Source organism: Trachypithecus francoisi, unplaced genomic scaffold (genome assembly GCF_009764315.1).
Source record: "Trachypithecus francoisi isolate TF-2019V2 unplaced genomic scaffold, Tfra_2.0 Lachesis_group1, whole genome shotgun sequence".
Lineage (NCBI taxonomy): Eukaryota > Metazoa > Chordata > Mammalia > Primates > Cercopithecidae > Trachypithecus > Trachypithecus francoisi.
Genome location: NW_022681454.1, coordinates 166,925,453 through 166,952,642, shown reverse-complemented (window position 1 = coordinate 166,952,642; position 27,190 = coordinate 166,925,453). Strand labels below are relative to the sequence as shown.

The 27,190-nt window shown below is 40.8% G+C and overlaps 1 protein-coding gene and 1 long non-coding RNA gene across 4 annotated transcripts; one reads left to right on the top strand and one right to left on the bottom strand.

Moving 5' to 3' along the window:
- LOC117086133 lies at positions 1–23,897 on the bottom strand. Of its 2 annotated transcripts, none has more exons than XR_004438211.1 (5): positions 23,813–23,897; positions 12,028–12,103; positions 3,567–3,634; positions 2,139–2,227; positions 1–504 (listed from the first exon to the last, which is right to left on the bottom strand). It is a non-coding gene; the product is annotated as an uncharacterized LOC117086133 (long non-coding RNA). The 2 variants fall into 2 exon arrangements; XR_004438212.1 differs by having other exon boundaries at positions 2,209–2,227.
- Positions 22,604–26,915, top strand: HMGB2 (high mobility group box 2). Of its 2 annotated transcripts, none has more exons than XM_033215702.1 (5): positions 22,604–24,362; positions 24,949–25,118; positions 25,397–25,542; positions 25,616–25,790; positions 26,371–26,915. In XM_033215702.1, exons 2-5 carry the CDS (start codon positions 24,969–24,971, stop codon positions 26,527–26,529), a joined length of 630 nt encoding a protein of 209 aa, XP_033071593.1. In that variant the 5' UTR covers positions 22,604–24,362; positions 24,949–24,968; the 3' UTR covers positions 26,530–26,915. The 2 variants fall into 2 exon arrangements, with proteins under 2 accessions (XP_033071593.1, XP_033071594.1); XM_033215703.1 differs by having other exon boundaries at positions 24,248–24,388; positions 26,371–26,909.
- Positions 26,916–27,190: the final 275 nt, after the last annotated feature.

The following is a 27,190-nucleotide window of genomic DNA, read 5'->3' as shown; positions in this document are numbered from 1 at the left end:
TAGGGAATGCAGCTCCCCTCTTTATGCAATAATAATGAACCTTAAAAATAGGCAGACTACCTACTAAATCATAGGGAGAGCTGGAAAGCCACAGGCCACTTTTCTGTTGTGCTGTGGCACAAAAGTAAGCAGAACATGTGCAGTATGGGAGAGCAGGCTAACTTCCCAAGGAGAGAGGAGACTGGAGGAGGAATGCCAGTTTTCTTTCCAAATTCACCAATCAATAATCCTGCTTCTTTAGGGCAGAAGTGAGTAGGGAAACTGAGTAAGATAAAGAAGAATTTCCCCACCTCTACTTGCCATTCTGAAGATTTTCTTCTATAAGCCCACTATGCTTAAATACTAAGCCTAGAGTCCTTCCGGGATGTGGTTATCTGCTTTGGGAGCTCAGCAGTTGACCAGGATAATTTTGCTCCCACTTTCAGAAGTCAGCCCACTCCTCAATCCTAATCTCCATTCTTTTGTGAACAAAGTATACGGTGTAGCTCTGTTCCCCGGAAGGCTCTGAAATGGATCAAAACATTACTTGGATCAATTTCAAGGACACTCGATGCTAAAGGCTGAAAATTATTCTATTTCCTACTTCAAATTATATCTAGTCATGTTGTACACCATAGTAAGCAGAGAGACTCTAATGACTTCAAATTAAAACATAAAGATATTCTGAGAATAAAATGTATAAAATAATTTCAATAACAAAATACTAACAATACACAGATGTATCACATTTAAATACGAACCACCTCCCATTATCAAATTCCTAAGGACAAATTAAAGTGTAAGTTAAATCCCCTGCAATCGAGCCCTGATCTTTTAAGAGGCAGCTCCCCTAATTGCCCTTACAAAGTCAATCTATGCCCTGAGAAACTCTCAGTGGTTTCCTAGATCCTGATTCCTTTTGAGGAGCTGTTCTAATCTGCCCCTTGAAATCTTGTCTGTCTTCTTCTATTAGATTTATTTGGGCCTCAGTCATTTTTCTGATGTAATAACCATAAAGACATTTTCCCATGTTCTGGTGCATTCTTTAAGGACATTTAGACACAGGTGCCTCTCCATTTCTCTTTTATGTGTGTCCATCTTGGACTTTAAGATCTAATTTCCATTTCATATCTTTGTCTTTTCTTCCAAAAGCTCTCTTCCCAAAAGGTCAGATGTTCTCTTAAAAAAACCTCTTTCTTCCTCAAGTGCAACCAGCCCGCCAACCTTTATTTTGTTTTTATTCTGTTATTCCTGTTCTGAAAAAAAGACTGAAGCACACTTTTCAAGTCACACTAGCTTCTCTATTATTTCTTTTTTATTTTATTTTATTTTTATAGAGACATGGTCTTTTTTTTTTTTTTTTTTTTTTTTTTTTTTTTTTTGTTACAGAGTCTCGCTCTGTCACCCAGGCTGGAGTGCAGTGGTGTGATCTCAGCTCACTGCAACCTCTGCCTCCCGGGTTCGAGCAATTCTCCTGCCTCAGCCTCCTGAGTAGCTGAGACTACAGGTGCTCACCACCACGCCCAGCTAATTTTTGTATTTTTAGTAGAGATGGGGTTTCACCATATTGGTCAGGCTGGTCTTGAACTCATGACCTTGTGATCCACCCACTTCAGCCTCCCAAAGTGCTGGGATTACAGGTGTGAGCCACTGTGCCCAGCCTAGAGACAAGGTTGTGCTATGTCACCTAAGCTGGAGTACAGTGGTGATGATAGCTCACTGCAGCCTTGAACTCCTGGGCTCAAGCAATCCTCTCTCCTCAGCTTCCTGAGTAGCTGAGACTACAGGTGTGCACCAACACACCTGCCATATATATATATATATATTTTTTTGGCGGGGGGTCGGCAGGGGGCGGGGGAAATGGGGTCTTGCTGTGACCGGGGTCTCGTATTCTTGATTTCTTGAACACAATTGGTTCCTAAAGCCAATTTTCAAAGCACAATCTTTTAAATTGCTTTTTTAACCCTTGGATTTGCAGTAATTTAATCAAGCTGTTTCTCTACTCCAACCCCAAAAGAAGGTGTAGCCTTTATAATAAGAATCCCCATTATTTGATAATAAAAATACATTACCCTTCTATGAATGAAGCTACTATTTGAGTATAACATGACAGATAAAGCCATGGTCAGAACATATGAGATTAACAAATTAAAATCAACCTGATAGGGAGTGACCCTCAAGAGCTTGTGAGCAATCCGCATGAATCCAAGATGTTAGTACAGTACTTACATAGTTTCCTCCTTTGGTCCTATAGGTAGACAAAAGCAATATACAAATGGATAGGATTTGGCTTATTCACACTGTCCAACTGGGCCTAGCAGTAACAATTTAAAGCTAAAATGTTAGTGCTTTGTAACATACATGAAACTTGGGTATAGGATGAGTCTTGCCCTGTAGACCTAGCTGAAAAATGTAGTATAAGCAGCAAATAATTGATGTGCCTCTCATGTGTTTTTTCCCTATGATCATATCTTTTTAAAATTAGGGCTTGCACATGCTATAGAAATCTGCTGGTTTTGTAGGGCTACATATGAGAGAGCTAAGGTGCTGCTATCTGCTCTTTGAGGATTGTGTCTGCTAAGGTCTTCCTTGCCTTCTATTTACTAAGGTCTCTGAAGCCTTTGTAGGTTTGTGGAGCCTAGTCTGATCTATGAAGCAGGGGTTTTGCTTACTTAGGGCAGCCGGTAAGGCCCATCTGTTTTCCGGCATTTTTTTTTTTAGACAAGGTCTCGCTCTGTTGCCCAGGCTAGAGTGCAGTGGCATGACCACAGCTCACTGCAGCCTCCTAGGCTCAAATGATTCTCCCACCTCAGCCTCCCAAGTAACTGGGACTACAGGAGAAAACCACCATGCCTGGCTAATTTTTTAAAAACATGTTTTATAGTGATGGGGTCTTACTGTGTTGCCCAGGCTGGTCTCAAACTCCTGGGCTCAAGCTATCCTCCCACCTCAGCCTCCCAAAATGCTGGGACTACAGGTGTGTGCCACCATGCCCAGCCTCATCTGCTTTTAAGAGGCTGTTTGCTGAGATTCATGCATATTTGCTTAGGGCTAGCAGGGTCTTCTAAAAAACAGCTATTTGTCTATTGTTACAAATTTCAGTAGTCCCCCAAAGTGAATGAATTCATAAGACCTAAGATTTAAAGATACTTACAGATAGCACAGCAAACTGTATAACTGTAAAAAATCTGTCAGATTGCAGAATAGAAGGCTCAAAGACCAAGGTCAAGGATTCACATGGTTTGTGCTCACAAAAGCACCATAAAAATTTAAAGCTACTTATACAGCTGACTCTAAAAGTCTCAGTCCCTCTGCATGTTCGATCTCCCATCCACCTCCTTTTGGTTGTCTTATTTCTTGAGGATTATGGCTAATGCACCAGATGTTATGACCATACAGAAGCTCATTAAATAATATGAAGCAATTGAGAAATAAGACCAAAGACATCACATATAGAGAATAAACATCCCCTCTATTACTGATGAAATAAATATTAGAGAATTGGCTTATTCAGCAGGCAAGTGAACTTCCTAATACTAAACCCCAGGATTAGAGAGAGAAATCTTTCAACCAAAGGCCATACTCACACTGAACTTTGAAAAATAACACATGGATGAAGAGAACAGAATGTGTGATTCCTGAAGGCAGCTTGCTCCTAAGAGAAAAGGGGAAAAAAATGGCTGGACTATATATATATCCAATTTCTTTTCCCGAACTCTACTTGATCATTCACTCCAACTCCCTTGTGAGCTGTTACAAAAATTGCTGCTATAAACACTCCAGTATGTTTACTGAATTATATTTATATACATGAGCATTTCTGTGAGTGTAGACCTAGGAATAGAATTGCTGGGACATAAATGTGTCTATGACCAGCTTTAGTGGATGAAAATTATTTTCCAAAGTGGTTGTAACAATTTAGACTGTGACCAGCAGTGTATGAGAGTTAGATGCTCAATATCCATGCCAAAACTTTACATTAGTTTTTAAAGTTTTATCCATCCTAGTGGTGTGTAGTGGTATCTCATTATGGTTTTAATTTATATTTCTTTGATTATTGTTATTAAACATTTTTGTTTATTGGCCATTTGTTTATCCTTTTTGTAAAATGCCTGCTCAAGTGTTTTTGACCATTTTATACAAATGATGTATTTTTCTTATTGATTTGTAGGAAGTCCTCATATTTTCTGGGTATGAGATCTTCACTGGATAGATGTATTGCAAATATCTTCACCCACCCTGGGGTTGGCCTCTGCACATCCATAATCATGTCCTTTGATGAATAGAAGGTCTTAGTTTTAATAGTCTAATTCATCATATTTTTCCTTTTGGTTAGTGCATTCTGTGTCCTGTTTAAGAAAATTTTATCTCCTGGAAAGATACTGAAGATATTCTTCTCTATTATCCTCTAGAAGCTTCAGTGTTTGTCTTTTATATTTAGGACTATCATCTACCTAAAACTGTTATTTGTATATGATGTGAAGTAGCCATTCAATTTAAATTTTTCTGTGTGGATTTCCAATTAACCTAGCACCATTTATTTAAAAATATCATCCTTTCCCAACTATACTGTACTAAGACTTTTGTCATAAATCAAGTGACTTTCTATGTGTGTCTTTTCTGTTCCCTTGGTCTGTATGCCTGTTGTCTCACCAATATCACACAGCTTAACTATTGCCATTTGCTGATAATCTTGATATCCAATATCTTGATGTCTGGTCTTCCAACTTAGTTGCTCTTCAAGATTATCGTCCTTTCTTGGCCCAATGCATTTATACACAAATTTTAGAATCACTTACATTCCTTAAAAACCTGCTGAAAATTATATTAGGATTGCATCCAATCTACCCAGCAATTTGGAGTTTTTAAACAACGTTTTTTATTTTACTTTATATTTTACATATACCATTACTTTACATATTACATTTGTTTTTTTCTTTCTGGTCTTTATACTTTTGGGGGGAAAGGAAGGCTTTATTACACTGGAGAGAACCATCAATACATCAATATACGTTTGAATAGAAACGTGATGGTGAATCTCCTTATCCCAATCCCAATCTCAGGAAAAACTTACTTCCACATTTCACTTTAAATATAATGTTTGCTGTAGGGCTTTTACATATATCTTTTATCAAATTATTGATGATCCCTTTTACTACTTTGCTAAAAGTTTTAAAAATTATAAATTGGGGTTTAACTTTATCAAATGTTTCTGCATCTTGGGATGATTGGATGATTTTTTTTCATTCCATTAATACAGAAAATAACATTGATATTTATTTTTTATTTTCTTTTTTTTGAGATGGAGTCTCCCTCTGTCACCCAGGCTGGAGTGCAATGGCGTGATCTAAGCTCACTACAACCTCTGCCTCCCTGGTTCAAGCGATTCTCCTGCCTCAGTTTCCCAAGTAGCTGGGACTACAGGTGCATGCCACCATGCCAGGCTAATTTTTGTATTTTTACTAGAGACATGGTTTCACCATGTTGGCCAGGTTGGTTTCAAACTTCTGATCTCAAATGATCCACCTATCTTGGCCTATCAAAGTGCTGGGATTACAGATGTGAGCCACCTTGCTCAGCCTGTTTAATAGAACTTGTAAGTGAAGCAAAACATGCTGAGAATTTTCTTTGTGGAAAGGTTACATACAGGCTCAATTTGTTAATAGATAGAGGAACATTCAGGTTTTCTATTTCTTCATCTGTCAGTTTCATTAAGATGTTGATATGGTTTGGATCTGTGTCCCTGCCCAAATCTCATGCTGAATTGTAATCCCCATTGTTGGAGGTAGGGCCTGGTGGAAGGTGACTAGATCATGAGGGCAGTTAGTTTCTCATTAATGGTTTAGCACCATCCCCTTGCTGTTCTCATGATAGTGATTTCTCACAAGATCTGGTTGTTTAAAAGTGTGTAACACTTCCCTCTTCCCTCCCTCTCTCTTGCTTCTGTTCCTGCCACATAAGACAACTGTTCCTGCTTTTCCTTCCACTATGATTGGAAGCTTCCTGAGGCCTCCCCAGAAGTAGAAGCCACTATGCTTCCTGTACAGCCTGCAGAACCATAAGCCAATTAAACTTCTTTTCTTTATAAATATCCCAGTCTTAGGTATTTCTTTATAGCAATGTGAGAACGAACTAATACAGAATGTGTTTTCAAGAAATTTGTCTATTTCACCTGAATTTTCAATTGGATTGTCCATGATATTTCTGTTTTTTTGTTTGTACATTTTTGAGGAGGGGATCTTACTATGTTGCTCAGGCTGGTTAAAAACTCCTAGGCTCAAGCAGTCCTCCCATTTCAGTCTCCCAATAGGTGGTAGGATTTCTAGTTATCTTGATTTGCTGAGTCTTTTATGAAATATTCTTTTTGTTTTTAGTAGTATTATCGAAACAAATTTGACTTTGCTATTAGAGAAGTGACATCAGCTCTCTCTGGTTAGTGCTTTTATGATAAACTTTTCTATCCTTTTTCTTTCACCTCTGTGCCATTTTTATGGCATATCTCTTTAAACAGCATATGATTGGGTTTTTGATTTTGGAACCAGTCTGACAATCTTGGTCTTGGTATACTTACTCAATATATTTGAATTTAAAACTACCACGTTACATTTTTATTTGTTCTATTTGTCCTATTTCATTTTCTTATTTCCCACTTTTTTTTTACAAATTATTTTTATCTTTCAATGTCCCCCTCCAGTAGCTTGTTATTATAGTTTTTAAAATTAAACTTTTACTCTTGAGATAATTGCACATTGTCATACAGTTGTAAGAAACATTACAGAGAGACACTGTGTGTCTTTACCCCATTAGCTCCAATGGCAATATTTTGCAAAACTGTAGTACAGTATCATAACCAGCAATTGACATTGATACAGTCAAGATACAGAACATTTCCATCACCACACGGATTCCTCAAATCTCCCTTTTATAGCCTCACCCACTGCCCTCCCGTCCCCACTGCCTCCTGAAAACCTGGCAACCACTAAACTGTTCTTTATTTCTATAATTTTGTCATTTCAAGACAAAATATACAAAAAAGCATGGGCTTATATAGTATGTAAACTTTGAAATTTTTTTTTTTTTTCTTTTTTGAGATGGAGTCTCGCTCTGTTGCCAGGCTCGAGTGCAGTGGTGCAATCTCAGCTCACCACAACCTCCACCTCCTGGGTTGAAGTGATTCTCCTGCCCCAGCCTCCAGAGTAGCTGGGACTACAGGTGCGCACCACTGCACGCAGCTAATTTTTGTGTTTTTAGTAGAGATGGGGTTTCACCATGTTGACCACGATGGTCTTGATCTCCTGACCTCATGATTCACCCACCTCAGCCTCCCAGAGTGTTGAGTTATAGGCGTGAGCCACCGTGCCTGGCCTGGAATATATATATATATATTTTTCCACCCCACTGAATGTAACTCCCTGGAGATTCATCCAGGCTGTTGCATGTATCAGTAATTTGTTCCTTTTTATTGCTGAGTAGTATGGTATGGATTTAGAACAGTTTGTTTAGCCATTCACCCAGTGAAGGACATCTGAGTTGTTTCCAGTTTGGGGATATTATGAATAAAGCTGCTATAAACATTAATGTACAGGTTTTTTTGAAAACGTAAGTCTGTATTTTTCTTTCTTTTTTTCTCCCTATTTACTTTTGGAGAAAGTCCTTCATTTTCCTGAGGTAAATATCCAAGAGTACAATTGCTGGGCTGTGGGGCAGTTTCATGCTTAGGTTTTTAAGAAATTGCAAACTATTTTCCACAATGGCTGTATCATTCTACATTCCCAGCAGCAATGCATAAGTGATCCAGCTTCTCTGCATCCTTGCCAGTATTTGGTGTTGTCACTATTTTTATTTTATCCAATCTGATAGGTGTGTGGTGATATGGCATGGTGTTTTAATTTGCATTTCCCTAATTGCTAATGATGTTGAATATCTCATTTGCTTATTTGCCATCTGTAAACCATCTATGGTAAGTTTTTATTCATGTCTTTTGTTTATTTTCTAATTGGATTTTTATTGAGTTTTGAGAGTTCTTTATATATTACAGATATCAGTTCCTTGTCAGATGTGTGGTTTGCAAGCATTTTCTTCTAGTCTGTAATTTGCCTTTTACTACTAATGCTTTTCTTTCTTTTTTTTTTTTTTTTTTTTTTGAGACGGAGTCTTGCTCTGTCACCTGGGCTGGAGTGCAGTGGCGGATCTCAGCTCACTGCAAGCTCCGCCTCCGGGTTCACGCCATTCTCCTGCCTCAGCCTCCCGAGTAGCTGGGACTACAGGCGCCCACCACCTCGCCCGGCTAGCTTTTTGTATTTTTTTAGTAGAGACGGGGTTTCACCGTGTTAGCCAGGATGGTCTCGATCTCCTGACCTCGTGATCCGCCCGTCTCGGCCTCCCAAAGTGCTGGGATTACAGGCTTGAGCCACCGCGCCCGGCCTACTACTAATGCTTTTCACAGAAGAAAATTTATTAGTTTAGATAAAGTTCAGTTTTTCCTTTTATAGATCATGCTGTTGCAGTATGTTAAGTCTAAGAACTCTTTCTTCACGCTTGGATCCCAAAGATTTTCTCCTGTGTTTTGTCTAAAAGTCTCATAGTTTTATATTTTACATTTAAGACTATTTTCTATTTTGAGTTAATTTTTGTGTAAGGTGTGAGACTTAGGTTTAGTTTATACACTTCTTTATTACTATAACTGTCTTTTATCAGTTGTAGATAAATCTTGGCTATTATATCTTCAAATATACCTTTCCCCTATTTTCTTTCTTTATTTTCTATGTCTGGAGTTACATGAATGTTAGAAGTCACACTGTTGCATTTATTTCTGATGGTCTATTTTGTAGTTTGCACTTTCCCATTTCTCTGTGCTTCTGATTGTTTTTTACTTATCTACCTTCCTTTTCTTATACAAGAAGCTCTGTTTACTTTTTAAAAAAAATAATGCTCACTCTTCCTTTTATTCATACCGTCTTTCTAGGATTATTTTCCTTCTTCCTGAAGTACATAATTTAGTAGTCCATTTAGTGCTAGTATGTTGATAGTCTCTCAATTTTCCTTAAGATTTTTATTTGCCCATATAGCTTTTCTGAGACAAGGTCTTGCTCTATTGCTCAGGCTGGAGTGCAGTGGGATGACATCGTAGCTCATTGCAGCCTCAATCTCCTGTGTTCAAATGACCCTTCTGCCTCAGTGTCATGAGTAGCTGGGACTACAGATGCCTTCCATCATGCCTAGCCGACATTTGTATTTTTTGTAAAGATGAGTGCCCCATTATATTTCCCAGGCTGGTCTTAAACCCCTGGCCTCAAGCAATCCTCCCGCCTCAGCCTCCCAGATTGCTAGGATTACAGACCTGAGTCACCACACCTGGCCTGCTCATATTCTTGCAGTTCAAGAATGGCAGTTATTTTCTCTCAGCACTTTATATTATAGGTATTTTTCTACTGTTTTCCAGCTTCCATTGTTGCTGCCGAGAAGTCTGCCATCAGTATAACTGTTTTCCTTTGCAGGTGAGCTTTCTTTTCTCTCTTGCGTCTTTTAAAATTATTTTTCGGGCTGGGCATGGTGGCTCACACCTGCAATCCCAAGACTTTGGGAGGCCTAAGCAGGCAGATCACCTGAGGTCAGGAGTTTGAGACCAGCCTAGCCAACATGGTGAAACACTATCTCTACTAAAAATACAAAAATTAGTTGGGCGTAGTGGTGCACGCGTGTAATCCCAGCTACTCGGGAGGCTGAGGCACAAGAATCACTTGAACTCAGGAGGAAGAGGTTGCAGTGAGCCAAGATGGTGCCACTGCACTACAGTCTGGGTGACAGAGCAAGACTTTGTCTCAAGAAAAAAAAAAAGTGTATATATATGTGTGTGTGTGTATATATATATATATGTATATATATTTGTGTATATATATGTATACATGTGTGTGTGTATATATATATTTTGACTGCATATATATCTGCAAGTTCACCTTGAAGTTGTCTGCCGTGGATTTCTTTTTATTAAGCTACTTGGGTTACTTTATGCTCCTAAATTTGAATTCATACCATTATGAAAAAAATGCATCAAGAATATTAAAATAGTGCCACTTTGTGCTTTTCTCTATTCTTTTTCTATGACTAATTAAACATATTGCAATATTGATAAACATTATTCTATTTCAAGTGTTTCTCAGTTTTGTTTTTAAAATATTTTTCATCTCATTCTTCTGTGATTCAGTCAAATTTTTTCAGCAAAATGTTAATTTTATTTTTAGCTTTATCTAACCTGTGTAGCTCATTCATTAAGATTTCAACAACTATGTTTTTTTCTTTCTCAAAGATCCATTTGGTTGTTTTCAGAACTTTTTTGTCATTCCTGATAGATACCTGCTGCTTCCTCATCTTTGTAATTTCATCCTTTTTCTTATTAAAAATGTTTGTATTCTGAATCTAACAATTGTAAATATCTGAATTACTTGGATGTTCAATGGTGGCTTGCTTCTTCATGTACCTGGTCATCTCTAATTTTGTACTTATATTTATTCCATCAGTCTGTGATATTTCTAAAGTAAGATGCTTTCCCTCAGTAAGGATTTCCATCTGTTTCTGCCAAGAGACAAGGTATGCTACTAACATGCTACCATTTTAGTTTATTGAAAGAGTCCCAGCTTAATGTAGTATCCAGTTTGGTTTCCTTTCCTTTTTGTGGGCCTATAGGTAAGGATTACAATTCAAACTTCTGCTTTGGGCATTTGTTTTCATGGCGAATTTGCTTCCCAGGTTTACTTACCACTCAAATTACCATGCCTGAGTCTAGCTCATGATTGGCATCCCTACCAATCCTCATCCTCCGCCCCCACACTCTTGACTTATTTTGGTGTCAGGGAAAATTCCTTAGATATTTTTCCCATTTTCTGTCATCCTAGGAATGCAGTAAAAATCTATTTCGAATTAATTTTGAGGGGATCATAAAAATATCTGAGTATCTGGGTCACCAGAGTGATGAAAGCTGCAATCATACATCATTCTTTTACATGGAAAGACAGAAAAAAAAAAAAAAGGCCAGCTTGGAATGTGAAGACTGCTTTCAAATAAAATTACTGTCCTTCATTCATTCATTCTGATTCAAACCTATAGGGACTTATGTACCCAATGCTTTATTAAGGGAGAAGAAAAGGAGCATGTCTCTACCCTCTGGAGGTCTAGGCAAGGATATAGATACTAAACTAATAGGCTAACAAATATATATATATATGTATGTATTTACAGATAGTGATGAATATTATAACCGGTGATATAAGAGGAAGTTGGGTAGTAACTTTATATTTAAGCTTAAATCTGAAGCGAAAGAGCCAGCCACGATGAGAGAGAAGATAAGAACATTAAACACAGAAGCAATAGTATGTGCCAAAGTCTTGAGGCAAAAAATATTTTGGTGTTTGACAAACTAAAAAATAGTTCTATATAGCTATAGTATAGGGAGTGAGAGTGAAAGTGGTAGGGGATGCAGTCAAAGAGATAGGAAGAGGGCAGGCTATGCAGGGCATTGTATGCAATGATAATGTATTACATTTATGTGGAATTGGAGACCATTCAAAGATTTTATGCTGGAAAGTGGATTAACCTGTTTCATGTTTTGAGATCACTCTGGCTATTCTGTGGAGGATGCAATGTTAAAGCCAAAAGTCTCTGGAATCCAGTAGACCAGTTCAGAGTCTATTGCTATAGTCTGGATAAGAAATTATTGTGGCTTGAGCTTGTGTGATGATAGTAGAGATGGAGATAAGTGGATGGTTTCAAAATATATCCTGGTGAGAGAATGGAAGATTTTTTTTTTTTTTTTTTAATAAGCAAAGTGGCTCTGCAGAAGATCACATGCATAACTGGACATGTGGCTTTAACTTGTATCTGAAAGGCTATCATCTCACTACAGCTTTCTTGGTGATAGAGCCCTCTTGAGCTTCTTTAGATATAAGTGTCAAAATATGGAGCCAGTACAGGTAGAGAGCTGTAGGGAAAAACCGTGGTCTTTAGTTAGGGGGGAATGCAAAATAGCTAAAACTTGAGTGGCCAAATACTTACTGCTTATCTCAGTTTTCTGATGAGTTACTGTAATGAAATAATCTAGTCCAGAAATAAATGACTTGTCTTGGGGTTGCTATGCAAAAGAAGAAAAAAATGCTATTAAAAAAGTTATTAGTCAATGGCTGCATATAATAGAATACTTACCTAACATTATTATGAGTTTATTTTTCTGACATATAAGAAGACTGAGAGAAGATGGTTACTGGTATTGGTTCAGTAGTTCAATTAATGTCCGGGTTCATGTCTACGATTTTCTTACCCTTCTCTCATGCCACTGAGAATAGCTTTCTCATGATTGGTTTGAATCTGCAATAATTTATCAATAACTTGTTTATAATCAAGGTATTTTTTAAAGTAAGAAGAAAGGAGAAAATGGGTTTTGGGTAATTAACAGAGTTCTGAACAACAAACTAGATTTAAGAATTTTAGACAAAGGAATAGAACAAGACCATACTACTTTATAGTTTTCAAACAGATGAAGTTTTTCAGAAGCTAACAGTAATGAGTTATTGATATGAATTATAAGTTTAAAAACACCTATTAACCTAGAAAATAATATTTAATGAATATTTAATAATCATTACATTGAAAAATTCATCCAGTAAATATTTGAGCCTATGCATATGCATAGCACTGTATTAGGCCTTATGAGAGATGTAAAAACATGATACGCACTTTCTGCCTTCAAGAAACTCCTAAACAAGAATTTTTGGTATTACATTTTATATTTTATAACACTCTTTCATAGGTGTTCTTTCTTTTGAAATTCATAACTCCATGCATTAGGCAGATAAAATTTTTACCTGGTGAAGAAGTTGAGACAGACCCTGCTCTTGTCTCTCTGGCCATTGCCACTTCAAGGTTCATTTCTTGGCTGAGGGCTTTCTCCAAAGCTGTGGAAGGCAGCTCTGTCCCTGTGTGATCAGGGCAATTTGGAAATGCCTGGGAATTAACAAACTCCCACTCTAGCAGCCTTCACCCAGTGACTGGAAATATTTGTTATGTAGATACCCCAGCTCGCTTGGCCTTCAGATGGAATAACTTTGAGGCCTGTGTTTTCCCAGACTTTTCTCATGGGATTATGCTGCAGTCATTACAAGTGGTAGCTGGCTTGATACCGCACCCTTTATTGACTGTTTTCCCTTCTTTGTCTCGCTTCCCCACCTCCTACTGGTGTTTCCTGCACCTCTTAGATAAACTATTTGCAACAAAATCCTTGTCTCCGGTTTCTAGTGAGCATTTCCAGTAGGTTATTTCCCCTAATACCTGCCCCGAAAGTGCCTGGTTTAATGAGGGGGGCACATGATTCAAATCAAGCCAGTTGGAATCATTCACAGGGAATTTTGTCCAGTCTGAAACAGTGAGAAAGGAACTCTCTTCCTTCATCTTCCTTTCATTTTGGTTTTGGAGTAGTGTCCGGCACAAAGTAGAAACTTAGTATTTCTGGAATATTTAATGAATCCAATTCCTACAATTTCTTTCTTGCCAACCTGCATTCGTCATCAGTCATTAATTTAAAAATGTATGAAATAATGTTGCTATAGCATATCATAGTGTCACTGCATACTGTAGCAGTTAAGTGAATGGACTCAGGAGCTAGACTGTTTGAGATATAAACTCTGCCACTTGCCAGTTGTTTGACTGTGCTGGTTATTTGTCTGTTGTCTGTCAGTTCCATTCTCATTCTTTTACTCTCTCTGTATTACAGAGTACTGGAATCCTAAAAATCATTTCCCAGATTCACTTGCCAGTTTGTTTCCAGTTCAGTTCTGTTAATGGGAGATTCAAAGCTAAGAGGATGGAAGGCGTTTTTTTCTTTTCTTCTGGCTCCGGCCTCTGCAATGCTGTGCTCTACTACCCTGACTCCAGGAGTGGCCCAAGCAGGGTGAAGGATGCATAATCCCCAATTATGCGTAAGTGCATTTTTTTCAGTCTGATTAGAATTCCAGGCTTTAAAATTAGATGTATATTTTGAAAAGTATATCTGAAAATTTCATAGTTTGTGAATATATTTTTAAATACAGTCAAAATACTAAGCCCAGTAACAACACGATTTAGAGGACAAAGTTGTAAATATGCCACCTTTATATTTATATGAGTATTTACACAAGAATTTGCAGTTTTAAGTCGTTATCAATCATTGAATTGATATAAGGTCAATATAGTATTAATATATCACAAATTTACTTTAGCAGAAAACATCTACACAAAAGCAGATACAAAGTTATTTTCAGCCGGGCACAGTGGCTCACGCCTGTAATCCTAGCACTTTGGGAGGCTGACACAGACGAATCACTTGAGGTTAGGAGTTTGAGACCAGCTGGCCAACATGGTGAAACCCCACTCTACTAAAAATACAAAAATCAGCTGGGCATTGTGGCGCATGCCTGTAATCCCAGCTACTTGGGAGGCTGAGACAGGAGAATCACTTGAACCTGGGAGGCGGAGGCTGCAGTGAGCTGAGATCGTGCCACTGCACTCCAGCCTGGGCGACAAAGTGAGACTCAGTCTCAAAAATTTACAAAAGGATGATTTGCTAGTATATGAAAGTGACAGATATTCATCTGAATATGGGCCAAATGAACAATTATATTACAATTCAAGAACAAAACAAGGCTGGGTGCAGTGGCTCATGCCTGTAATCCCAGCACTTTGGGAGACTGAGGTGGGTGGATCATGAGGTCAAGAGATCGAGACCATCCCGGCCAACATGGTGAAACCCCGTCTCTACTAAAAATACAAAAATTAGCTGGGTGTGGTGGCACGCGCCTGTAGTCCCAGCTACTTGGGAGGCTGAGGTAGGAGAATCGCTTGAACCTGGGAGGCAGAGGTTACAGGAAGCTAAGATTGCACCACTGCACTCCAGCCTGGCGACAGAGCGAGACTATATCAAAGGAAAAAAAAAAAAAGAACCGCAGAGACTCTTACGGGGTCAGACCCTTGTAACAATTTAAATCTACTTATTCTTCCTACCCTTTTTGCCATTGTTGTCATAAATTCTACTTGTCCAGTTTATAAAAATCCACAAGACATTATTATTGCTGTTTTAAGAAGGTAATACTCTTTTAAAATTTACGTAATTACCATTGATTATGCTCTTTTCCTCCTCCTAAGGATTTGAGATTATTTTCCTTAAGTAGGATTCCTGGCAGTGAATTCTCTCAACTTCTGTTTGTCCAGAAACAGCTTTATTTTGCTGTAATTCTTGAAAGCTTTTTCCCTGGATGTGGAATTTGAGGTTAGCAATTTTTTTTTTCCTTCAGCGATCTAAAGATGTCATTCTATGGGATTCTGGTTTGCCTAGTTCTGTTGAAGAATCAGCATTTAGACTTACTGTTGCTGTTCTGAATTTATTTTTCCTTTTTCCTCTGGTTCCTTTTAAGATTTTCTTAGTTTTCGATACTTTTTATTATGATGTGGTCCAGATGATATCTTCTACTAGAGATGGTTTGACTTTTGCAATATTCTACCTATTGCTAACAGGGAGAAAGTTAAAGGATTATCTCAATCCAATTAGAGATTGAGCTGTGTCCAGGCTAGGCTGCAAAGTTTTAGTAAGACCCTTCCATCTGTGGCTTATTTCTGTTGCTCATACATTAAGACACTATCACACAGTCTTTTGATTAAGGGATTGACAGTCTCTGTCTCCTTAGCCCTGAAAGACTGTGAAAAATTCATTTCTGCTCTTTGGAGGGTTTGAACTTGTTGTCTCTACACTCCTGCCTAAACAGCTTCAAAAAATGTCAAATGTCTTCAGGAAAAGACAATGATGAGTTTGTGGCAGACCCCTCCCTCCAGCTGGACTTTTGTCCACTAAACACTGTGAAACCCTGGGACATTTAGCTTTGTCTTTTAGAAGCTTCTGGCACAACTCTCTCCTCTCCCATACCACCTTCGCATTCTGCTAATCTGTGGAAAATGGGCCATTATGGATATTTCAGAGTCCTTTAGTTTCCAACTGATTGTGCTAACGCCCACCAATACAACTGACAGACGCTTGCTGGAGTCTCTTTCATTTAGTCAAAATCCTTCTACCTAGGCCAAGTTAGACTGACTTCAGTTCCATGCCTAAAATCTACAAAATGTTTTCAAAACTCATCAGCATACTTAGGAAGGGCTCTTTCCAGTCTGGAATTTTAATTTGAGTTATTTTTTGATTGCTTCAACAGATCTCCAATGTATTTTAAAACATGATTTTTGCAACTTGTCATTTTTTTTCTAATTGTAGTAGAGGATTTTAGAACTAAGTAACTTTCTTGTGGACATTTAGCTGCTGCTTCTTCTAATTATTATTTTTGAAACAGAGTCTCACTCTGTATCCCAGGCTGGAGTGCAGTGGCTCAGTCATAGATAGCTCACTGCAGCCCCTGTCTCCTGTGCTCAAGCGATCCTCCTGCTGTCAGCCTCAGTAGCAAAGACTGCAGGCACGCACCACCAAGCCTGGGTAATTTTTTTTTTTTTAGTAGAAAGGAAGTCTCACTACGTTGCCCAAGCCAGTCTGGAACTCTTTAGCTCAAGCAATCTGCCTGTCTTGGCCTCCCAAAATGCTGAGATTACAGGTGTGAACTATTGCACCAGGCCAGTTTACCATAACTCACAAAAATAGCTGTTTAAATAGGAAAACAAAATATATTTGACTAATTGTTTTGCATTGAAAACGTTAGCATCAGAATGAGAGGTTTTCATTCCTTCCTAACCTGTGCTTCACTTCTTCAAAGACAGTGTTAAATTATTTCAGTAAATTGAATTTCTGGGGTGAGTATACAGTTAGGCTTCAGAATTGGTGATCTACGCACTAGTGGATGTGCCTGTTTGATAATACTTCAGTAGGCTGATCCTTCCCCTCTCACAGCCTTTAAAACAACTTGAAAATTTTAAGCGCCAATGTAAGATTTGTCCTTGAGAAACTGTGTGCAGAGTAACGGTTTTTGGGTTTTTACATTATGCAACTCAGGAAGGCAATTATTTTATATGCAACTAACTGTATATAAAGCATACTTAGTGTTGGCTATGAGTTAATAATTATCAAAACTTTTTATTGCTTTGCAGAAGAAGGGCTTAACAAAATAAGTGTATAATCACTTTCCATCAGTATTTTCCAATCTGGTTTTGTCCAGAATTGGTGGATTCTTGGTCTCATTGACTTCAAGAATGAAGCCGCGGACCCTCCCAGTGAGTGTTACAGTTCTAGAAGATGGTGTGTCCCGAGTCTGTTCCCTCAGATGTTCAGATGTGTTCAGAGTTTCTTTCTTCTGCTAGGTTTATGGTCTCGCTGGCTTCAGGAGTGAAGCCACAGACCTTCGCAGTGTTACAGCTCTTAAGTCGGCGCGTCTGGAGTTGTTCGTTCCTCCCTTCTGGAAGTATTCATTCCTCCTGGTGGGTTCGTGGTCTCGCTGGCCTCAGGAGTGAAGCTGCAGACCTTCCCGGTGAGAGTTATAGCTCATAAAGGCAGCATGAACCCAAAGAGCCAGCAACAGCAAGATTTATTGCAAAGAGCAAGAGAACAAAGCTTCCAAACCCTGGAAGAGGACCCAGCGGGTTGTCTCTGGCTAGCTCCCACAGCCTGCTTTTATTCCCTTATGTGGCCCTACCCACATCCTGATGGGTGGGCCATTTTACAGAGAGCTGATTGGTCCATTTTGACAGGGTGGTGATTGGTGCTTTTACAATCCCTGAGCTAGACACAGAGTGCTGATTGGTGCGTTTAGAATCCTTTAGCTAGACACAGAGTGCTAGAGAGAAAAGTTCTCCAAGTCCCCACTAGATTAGCTAGATACAGAGCACTGATTGGTGCATTTACAAACCTTGAGCTAGACACAGAGCTCTGATTGGTGCGTTTACAATCCTTTAGCTAGACACAGAGTGCTAGACAGAAAAGTTCTCCAAGTCCCCAAGATTAGCTAGATACAGAGCACCCACTGGTGCATTTACAAACCCTGAGCTAGACACAGAGTGCTGATTGGTGCATCTACAGTCCTCCAGCTAGACATAAAAGTTCTCCAAGTCCCCACTAGACCCAGGAGCCCACCTGGCTTCACCTAGTGGATCCCACACTGGGGCTGCAGGCAGAGCTGCCCAGCCTGCCCTCACTCCTCAGTCCTTGGGCAGATGGGACCGGGTGCCAGGGAGCAGGGGGCGGCACCCGTCGGGGGAGGCTTGGCCTGCGTGGGAGCCCACCATGGAGGTGGGGCTCCTACCGGCAGGCTGTAGGTCCTGAGCCCTGCCGGGCGGCCCTGGGAGAATTTGAGCTGGGTGCATGTGGGCCGGCAGTGCTGGGGGACCCAGCGCAACCTTCGCAGCTGCTGGCCTGGGTGCTAAGCCCCTCACTGCCTTGGGCCTGTGGTGCCCGCTGGCAGCTCTGAGTGTGGGGCTCGCCGACCTTGCACCCACGGAAACTTGCACTGGCCTGTGAGCACTGCGGGAAGCCCGGGTTCCTCTCCCTCTACACCTCCCAGCAAGCAGAGGGAGCCGGCTCAGGCCTCGGCCAGCCCAGACAGGGGCTCCCGTAGTGCAGTAACGGGCTGAAGGGCTCCTCACCGCCCCCAGAGTGGATGCGGAGGCAGAGGAGGTGCTGAGAGTGAGGGCTGGTAGCACATTGTTACCTCTCAGTTTGATGACCACAGATTATGAAAAGTCAAATTTTTAGGAAAACTAAATAAATGCTAGGAATTTCAATAACTGGCATTAACACAGATCATTCCTGTCAGATTACACTGCTCTAGATAAATTCCAGTTTATCAACAGAATAGCGATTTAGAGGTGTTAGAGGACTAGTTTGGAAATAGCTTCGCTAACTCATAGTTTATTGCCTAATGTTTATATTTTACAATTCATGAGATGCTGAACTCAGACAAAGTTTGGCAAGTAAAGTAATATACTGATATCATCTGGCAGGGAAAAATGCTGGTAAGGTCATTTTAATTAAAGAATAGGATGACTGAGCAATATTGTGTAATCTAAAGTTTAGTCTACATTATTATATTTGGGCTATCAACTCTATCCTAATGCTGTTTTGATTTTAAAACTTATTTATATCTTTTGGGACACGGTTTTGCTCTGTCACCTAGGCTGGAGTGCAGTGGTGTGATCACGGTTCACTAGTCTCAACTTCCTGGGGTCCAGCGATCCTCCCACCTCTGCCTCCTGAGTAGCCGGGACCACCAGCGCATGCCAACATGTCTGGCTAATTTTTGTATTTTTGGTAGATAGGGTTTCGCCATGTTGCCCAGGTTGGTCTCAAACTCCTGAGCTCAGAGTCTTGCTCTGTCACCCAGGCTGGAGTGCCATGGTGTGATCTTGGCTCACTGCAACCTCCGCCTCCCTGGCTCAAGCAATTCTCCTGCCTCAGCCTCCCAAGTAGCTGGGATTACAGGCGCACGCCACTACGTGTGGCTAATTTCTTTATTTTTAGTGGAGACGGGGTTTCTCCATATGGGCCAGGCTGGTCTCGAACTCTAACCTCAGGTGATCCACTTGCCTTGGCCTCCCAGTGCTGGTATTAACAGGCGTGGACTATTGTGCCTGGCTTAATTGGCACTCTTACAGTCAAGTGATTTCATATGACCCAAGTTATTTATTCTTTAAAATGTAATTATAATTTCCTGACTGCCTAATTGCGTAAGTTAAAATGTAATATATATTTTCCCACACTATGATCACATATTCACAGAATTATAGAATCATATGATTTAAGAGCTGAATTATACCTTGGAGATTATCCCATAAACTTCAATTTATTGTCTATCAATCTAAGGCCTAGAAAAGACCAGGCACGGTAGCTCATGCCTATAATCCCAGCACTTTGGGAGGCCTAGGCAGGTGGATCACCTGAGGTCAGGGGTTCGAGACTAACCTGACCAACCCGTCTCTACTAAAAATACAAAATTACCTGGATATGGTGGCGCATGCCTGTAATCCCAGCTACTTTCGAGGCTGAGGCAGGAGAATCGCTTGAACCTGGGAGGCAGAGATTGCAGTGAGCCAAGATCATGCCATTGCACTCCAGCCTGGGCAACAAGAGTGAAACTCCATCTGAAAAGGCCTAGAAATGCTAAGTGAACCGTTCAAAACCACAAGCCCTGGCTGGGTTCTAATTTACGCATTTTTTTAAAAATGAAAAACACAAATATTTTCCTCTATATCATTTTGATACATGTTTCACCTTGGCACATGTTTTAGAAATGTGTATCATTTTAATAGAAATAAATTTGTGGACTTTTTAGAATATATACAATTGATATGTTCTTGAAAAAATGGCTTTAAAACTGTTTGAGAAATACAATCTTATTTGGCATTTAGGACTACAACAGGATTAAAACAATGAGAAACACGTTTAGTATTAACTCTTTAACGGACATTTTAGTTTTCTGATAAAGTCATAATAGTGTGGCAAATAATTCATAGTATAGTGAACTGGCCTTATGTTTTGAGTGTGTGTATTTAATTCATCTTTTGAGAATTAAATTTAGGACTAGATTTTTTGTGCTACCAGATTCTGTATATATTTTTCACACAAAAAATGGGGTTGTTCTGTAACCAAAAACTGTATGTGATCTCAGCTAAGCCTTATTTCTTTTATTACTTTACTGTGCCTCTTAATGGTACTTTTAAGTCAGGAAGTGTGTTATAAGAGTGAAGTCTTGGCAGCGATGGTAAAAGTAGGTTAAATATAGAAATGTTTTCCTTTTCTCTGCTGTTATGGAAAAGAGAATGGTAATTGATATTAGCAGGGGTGGTTCCTTCCCTGCTTCCTTGTGGGCTATAAGGAAAGGATCAGTTCCATGTCTCTCTCCTTGGCTTGTTGATAGCCATCTTCTTCCTGTGTCTTTTTCACATCATCTTACTTCTATGGCTGTCTCTGTCCAAATTTCCCCTTTTGATAAGGACATCAGTCATACTGGATTAGGGGCTCACCCTATTGCAGTGTGAGCTCATCTTAACTAATTATTTCTGCAGTGACTATATTTCCAAGTAAGATCATCTTCCGAGATACAGGGTGTTAGTTAGGACTTCAACATAGAAAGTTGGTGGGGGGAACACAATTTAACCTATAAGCCTTAGGTGAGCTGAGCATCTACTCTTAGCTTACCCTTGTGGTCCTTTGCCTCTCCTAGGCATCAACTACTGGGAAGTGATTAAAACATCTTTCTGGGTCAGGCGCGGTGGCTCACACCTGTAATCCCAGCACTTTGGGAGGCTGAGGCAGGCGGATCTTGAGGTCAGGAGTTTGAGACCAGCCTGGCCAACATGGTGAAACAACATGGTGAAACTCTGTCTCTACTAAAAATACAAAAATTAGCTGGGCATGGTGGCACGCACCTGTGATCCCACCTACTCAGGAGGCTGAGGTAGGAGAATCGCTTGAACCCCAGAGGCGGAGGTTGCAGTGAACCGAGGTTGAGCTACTGTACTCCAAAAAAAAAAACCTTTATGAAAAATAGTACCCCAAATCCAATCAATTGCTAGTTTAAGTGATGGGATAGAAAGAAAAGAGATCTAAGAATCATGATTCTTAGAAAACAGAAGTGCTAGAATAGAATGTAAACTTCAGTTAGTGGCTCTGATTTTGGATGTGAATAAATTCACTATTTGCATTACAGTAACATTTAAAAAAAGCAGGTTGTGAAGCCATCTTATTAAATTATACAAATAATGCAAAATTCCTCAAGTGAAATCTTTAGTGAACATTAAAAAGTTGATTAACTTGTAGTGAGAGATTATTCATGTAAATAAGTGACTCACATCTATTACCATTGTCCCTTTGGCTACAGTTTCGGACTCATAGAAAAGAATGAACACAGTGAATTGATTTCTAACCTTACCTCATTTATACCACACTATCAACATTGCTATCTAATGTGGAAACCTAATTATTTCATTTTCCCCAGTTTTCCACTGGGGAGATAAGGACTAAATTCCTTTATAAGCTGCAGGTTGAGTACCATCATCATTAAGTTCCTATAATACTGAACTACTACTAATTGATCCCCAAACAAGCCAGGCTTTCTCAAAGTCCTTTCTGTTTTTTGTTTCCCTCTGCTTGACATTCTCCAATCCACCTCTTCTCAAATGCTACTTTCACAGAAGGGTTTTCCTACTTCCCTACACAGTCTTTAGGTGACTGTCTTATGCTCTCATTAATGAACAATTTTAACTAACGTTGTACTGTTTCCTATTTTTGTCTCTCTACACTAAATTTTTGAGGGCACAGGCTATGACTTTTCATCTTTGTATCTCGACTGCCAAGCTCAATGCTTGGCATATTCAATATACAGTTCTTGAATAAAGGCCCAGTTTTTATATAAACACAGCTTACTTTATGCCATAATTTAAAAAATTCTAAACATAAAACTTAAAAATACATTTTAAAAGTGTAATGCATTAGTATCTCACTAACTGATATTTGAAGAAAGTAGCATGAATTACTTGGTTAATTTGGATTTTTGGGTGTTTTTATAACTGATTTTGTAGGTATTGCAACTTAAGGCAGAAAAGAGAATGTTATCAGCTAAGGATTATGATTAACAAAATTCTGGGACACTTAAATACAAGAAAATACATTTTTTTCCTTTTTGAAAAACAGCCACTTTATTTTTTTTGTGGTAAAACATACACAACATAAAAGTTACCATTTTACCCATTCCTAAGTGTATAATTCACTGGCATTAAGTATATTCACAATGTTGGACAACCATTATCCATTTCCTAGGAAAATACATTTTTTTAAGATCTCACTTTTATTAGTAAACCTAGATAAACAACTGCTGGTTTTCAAGTACTATTATGATAACCATATATAAGCCAAAGAGCATAGTCTAACAAGTGCCAACGAACTTACGGAAAAATTAAGACAAAATATTTAAATTTCTTGAGTCATACAACCTATATGCCAAAAATGGGGGGAACCCCTCAAAACTAAATACCACAGAAATAGTACACCAGGATGTCAATTAAAGTCCTCTACCTTGGGAGAAGCAGCTTGTGACGCTGGTAAGCAGTAAGGTAAGGTAGCTTAGGCGCGCTCTCCCTATACTAACACGGAGGTTCTTAACCCGCGCTTGGAGGAGCTTGTAAAATGTGGCGAGGATATACGCAATTGGGGGTGGAGTAGGGAGCATGCATTGCTTTTATGCGATTCTCAATTTTTAAAAACTATCACACTAGTAGGATGAGGCAGTGAACGCCCAGGAGGCCAGGCCAGCCAAAGACAGGGAAGCCGCCGGGCTCCGAGCTCCGGGCGCAGCGCTGCGGTGTGCGGCGTGGGGGCCCAGGCGCTTGGGGATTGGAATTCCGGACCCGGCAGGAGGGGCGGAGCCGGGGGGGCAAGGCGCCGCCTCCGCCCCTTCGGGACCCGGAGGGTGCCCTTGTTTACCTCCCAGTATTTGTCACCCGAGACAAAGAGGGAAGGAAGGAGGGGCCTTCTGAGGGAAACTCTCTCGGCGGGAAGCACCTACTTTCAGAACGTTTTGTAACACCCCACGGGACGCGGGGACGGCTCCCTCCCGGCCCCCCGCGCCCTTTCCGAGGTTCCCTGCCTTGACTTCCCCGAGTTCTATGCCAACCTCAGCAACAGCGGGAGGAGCTGGGCAATCGGTTTTGCAGGGCAAACTCCAGGCTCTCCCCATTTATTATTCTCTGGGCGGCTCAGGGGAGACTCTGCAGGGCCACAGAGCAGAGCGACTACAGCTCCCAGGAGCCAACACTGCAGGGCTGAGCCGAGGCGGGAGACAGACAGGACCTAAATGGTGGTTGGAGAAAGGGCAAAGCGGACCTCTGCTGTTACCTTAGCGCCAGCAAACCGAGCCGCCGCGGTCGCCAAGCCAGGAGACCAACCCCCTGTCTCCCGACTAAGTATTTTTAAATCTGGCGGGGCTTTCCCTCCGGAGCCAACCACTCCCACCGTTTACAGTCCCAGCCAGTCAGCGTGAGGCCCGCCATTTTTCAAACCCTCTTCCCGCCGCCAATCAGGATCGAGCAGTACATTCCTCTCCTGACCGGTTCTAACGGGTCTGGGAGTTAACGACCTGGGCGACCCACCGAACCTGCTAGGCTGGGGCGTGGAGGGCGGGTCTGGTAAGACACTGGCCAATCGTTAGCCGCCGTGGCAAGGGGGCGGGGACTATCTGGGTTTGAATAATCGTCAGAACCAATCAGAGAAGTGGGGATGTGGCCTGTGGCCTAGCTCGTCAAGTTGCCGTGGCGCGGAGAACTCTGCAAAACAAGAGGCTGAGGATTGCGTTAGAGATAAACCAGTTCACGCCGGAGCCGGGTGAGGGAAGCGTCTCTGTTGGGGTCGGCGGCTCTGCAGGACTCTGAGGAAAAGCTCGCACCAGGCAAGAATATCCTCCAATACCCTCGGGTTCGTGGACCTGCCTTTCCCCATTCCCTCAGAGCCTCTACTCGGTCTCGGCGCTGTGGCTCTCGGTGTCTGACCCGGCGAGCGGCATTTGGGGTGCGGGCCGGCGAGGGCCGGGGCTGTAGAGGGCCGGCGGGCAGTCGGAAGAGGCGGAAACTGCCCCCGCCCGGCCCGGTTCTGGGAGTTTTCAATGTCGGTCACGAGGTGATTAGCAATTGAGTGAGGCTCGCGACGTGAAAGCCGGGGGACATTTCTGTCAGGAAAGGCGTCTTGAGGGCGCTTGCGGAGTCGCCGGACTCGTTGAAGGGCGGGAGGCGGCGTCTCAGGCCCCGGGAGCCACTTGCTGGGCGAGCGTGAGGAGTCGTCAGCCGCGGCCGCTCGGGCTGGGAGGAGGAGGAGGAGGGTGTGCGCCGGGGCACGGGCAGCCACCCTCGGGAGGAGGGGGGCGCGGGCAGGGCGGGAGCGGATTTGGGCGGGAAGCGGAGCCCCGCCAGCGCCCGCCCTGGCAGCTGCGGGCTCAGCACCCACCCGCCGGCTTCCCCTCTCCCCCTCCGCCCCGTCAGGTGGACGCCGATCTGTCACCATGGGTAAAGGAGACCCCAACAAGCCGCGGGGCAAAATGTCCTCGTACGCCTTCTTCGTGCAGACCTGCCGGGAAGAGCACAAGAAGAAACACCCGGACTCTTCCGTCAATTTCGCGGAATTCTCCAAGAAGTGTTCGGAGAGATGGAAGGTGAGGCAGGAGAGGGGTTGCAGGTGTGGTTTTCGGCTAGGAGGGCCACAGGCAGGTAGGTAGTAGGCAACTCAAGAGCTTCAACTTTGCCACCCCCGATGACTCACCTGAATATCTTAAGAGTTTCAGGCAGACGATTTTAGGTTTTTACTTACATAAGACTTCGAAAGCCAAATGCTGTTAAGGAAAATGTGCCCCTTAAAGATGATCTTGTCGTCTTTGGATGTATATAGGTAACAATTTTGCTGTATTCTTGGCGCTTATTTTTATGTCCACAGACCATGTCTGCAAAGGAGAAGTCGAAGTTTGAAGATATGGCAAAAAGTGACAAAGCTCGCTATGATAGGGAGATGAAAAATTACGTTCCTCCCAAAGGTGATAAGAAAGGGAAGAAAAAGGATCCCAATGCTCCTAAAAGGCCGCCGTAAGTTTAAAATAAACCAAATTGCCCCTTGGATTTTTCCTTCAGTTTATTAAGCTCTGTTGCTTCCTTTCAGATCTGCCTTTTTCCTGTTTTGCTCTGAACATCGCCCAAAGATCAAAAGTGAACACCCGGGCCTATCCATTGGGGATACTGCAAAGAAATTGGGTGAAATGTGGTCCGAGCAGTCAGCCAAAGATAAACAACCATATGAACAGAAAGCAGCTAAGCTAAAGGAGAAATATGAAAAGGTACATTGTCATCTTACTTTTTTAAAGCTGTGATTAAGACTAGGTATAGGGAATAACTAGAAAACTTGGGCAATTAGTTAATCTTGTATTAATTAATGGTTGTCAGCTATGTTTTGAAAAGGCCTAATGAAAATTGTACACTTAAACACAAGGTAATCAAAACCTTCCTTTTGAATGAAACCAGTGTTTGTAGCACTAGTACATTCCTGCAGACAGACTTGTAGTTACTGTATAGTTTTGTTTTTTTTTTTTTTTTTAAAGCAGAGGGTCAAATATATTGGTTTATGTAGATATATATAAAATGTGAAGGTACAGCAGGGACTATGGCACTGTGTGTGAGGTAAAAGAGTATTGGTAGTGAAAGTACTGATACTGCTGTATTGCAACCCTTGTCATTTTACACCATTAACTTGTTAAAGCCTAGAGGGATAAGTGCTCTTAACACTTAGACTGGCTACTTTTTGGACAGTTATCAGGGTTATTGGTCAATCATCTTCGATTGTTTACAAGTAAGTGGTTTTCACAGTTGAGTAATGACACCGGATGCTTACTTTATTTTTTTTTTTTAACAATATTTCAGGATATTGCTGCATATCGTGCCAAGGGCAAAAGTGAAGCAGGAAAGAAGGGCCCTGGCAGGCCAACAGGCTCAAAGAAGAAGAATGAACCAGAAGATGAGGAGGAGGAGGAAGAGGAAGAAGATGAAGATGAGGAGGAAGAGGATGAAGATGAAGAATAAATGGCTATCCTTTAATGATGCGTGTGGAATGTGCGTGTGTGCTCAGGCAATTGTTTTGCTAAGAATGTGAATTCAAGTGCAGCTCAATATTAGCTTCAGTATAAAAACTGTACAGATTTTTGTATAGCTGATAAGATTCTCTGTAGAGAAAATACTTTAAAAAAATTGCAGGTTGTAGCTTTTTGATGGGCTACTACATAGTTAGATTTTACAGCTTCTGATGTTGAATGTTCCTAAATATTTAATGGTTTTTTTTAATTTCTTGTGTATGGTAGCACAGCAAACTTGTAGGAGTTAGTATCAATAGTAAATTTTGGGTTTTTTAGGATGTTGCATTTTGTTTTTTTAAAAAAAATTTTGTAATAAAATTATGTATATTATTTCTATTGTCTTTGTCTTAATATGCTAAGTTAATTTTCACTTTAAAAAAGCCATTTGAAGACCAGAGCTGTGTTGATTTTTTTTCAGTATTTCTGCTTAATAGTTCTTAGACACAGTTGACCTAGTAAAATGTTTGAGGATTAATCCTCAAACATGCTCATATTTGCAAAATGTTCTTTAAAAGTTATATGTGGAATTCAGTGAACTTTGTAAGAATTTACGCAGTTTTATAGAACGATTAAGTTTTATATTTGACATTTCTGTTTGTTCATTAGCTAAC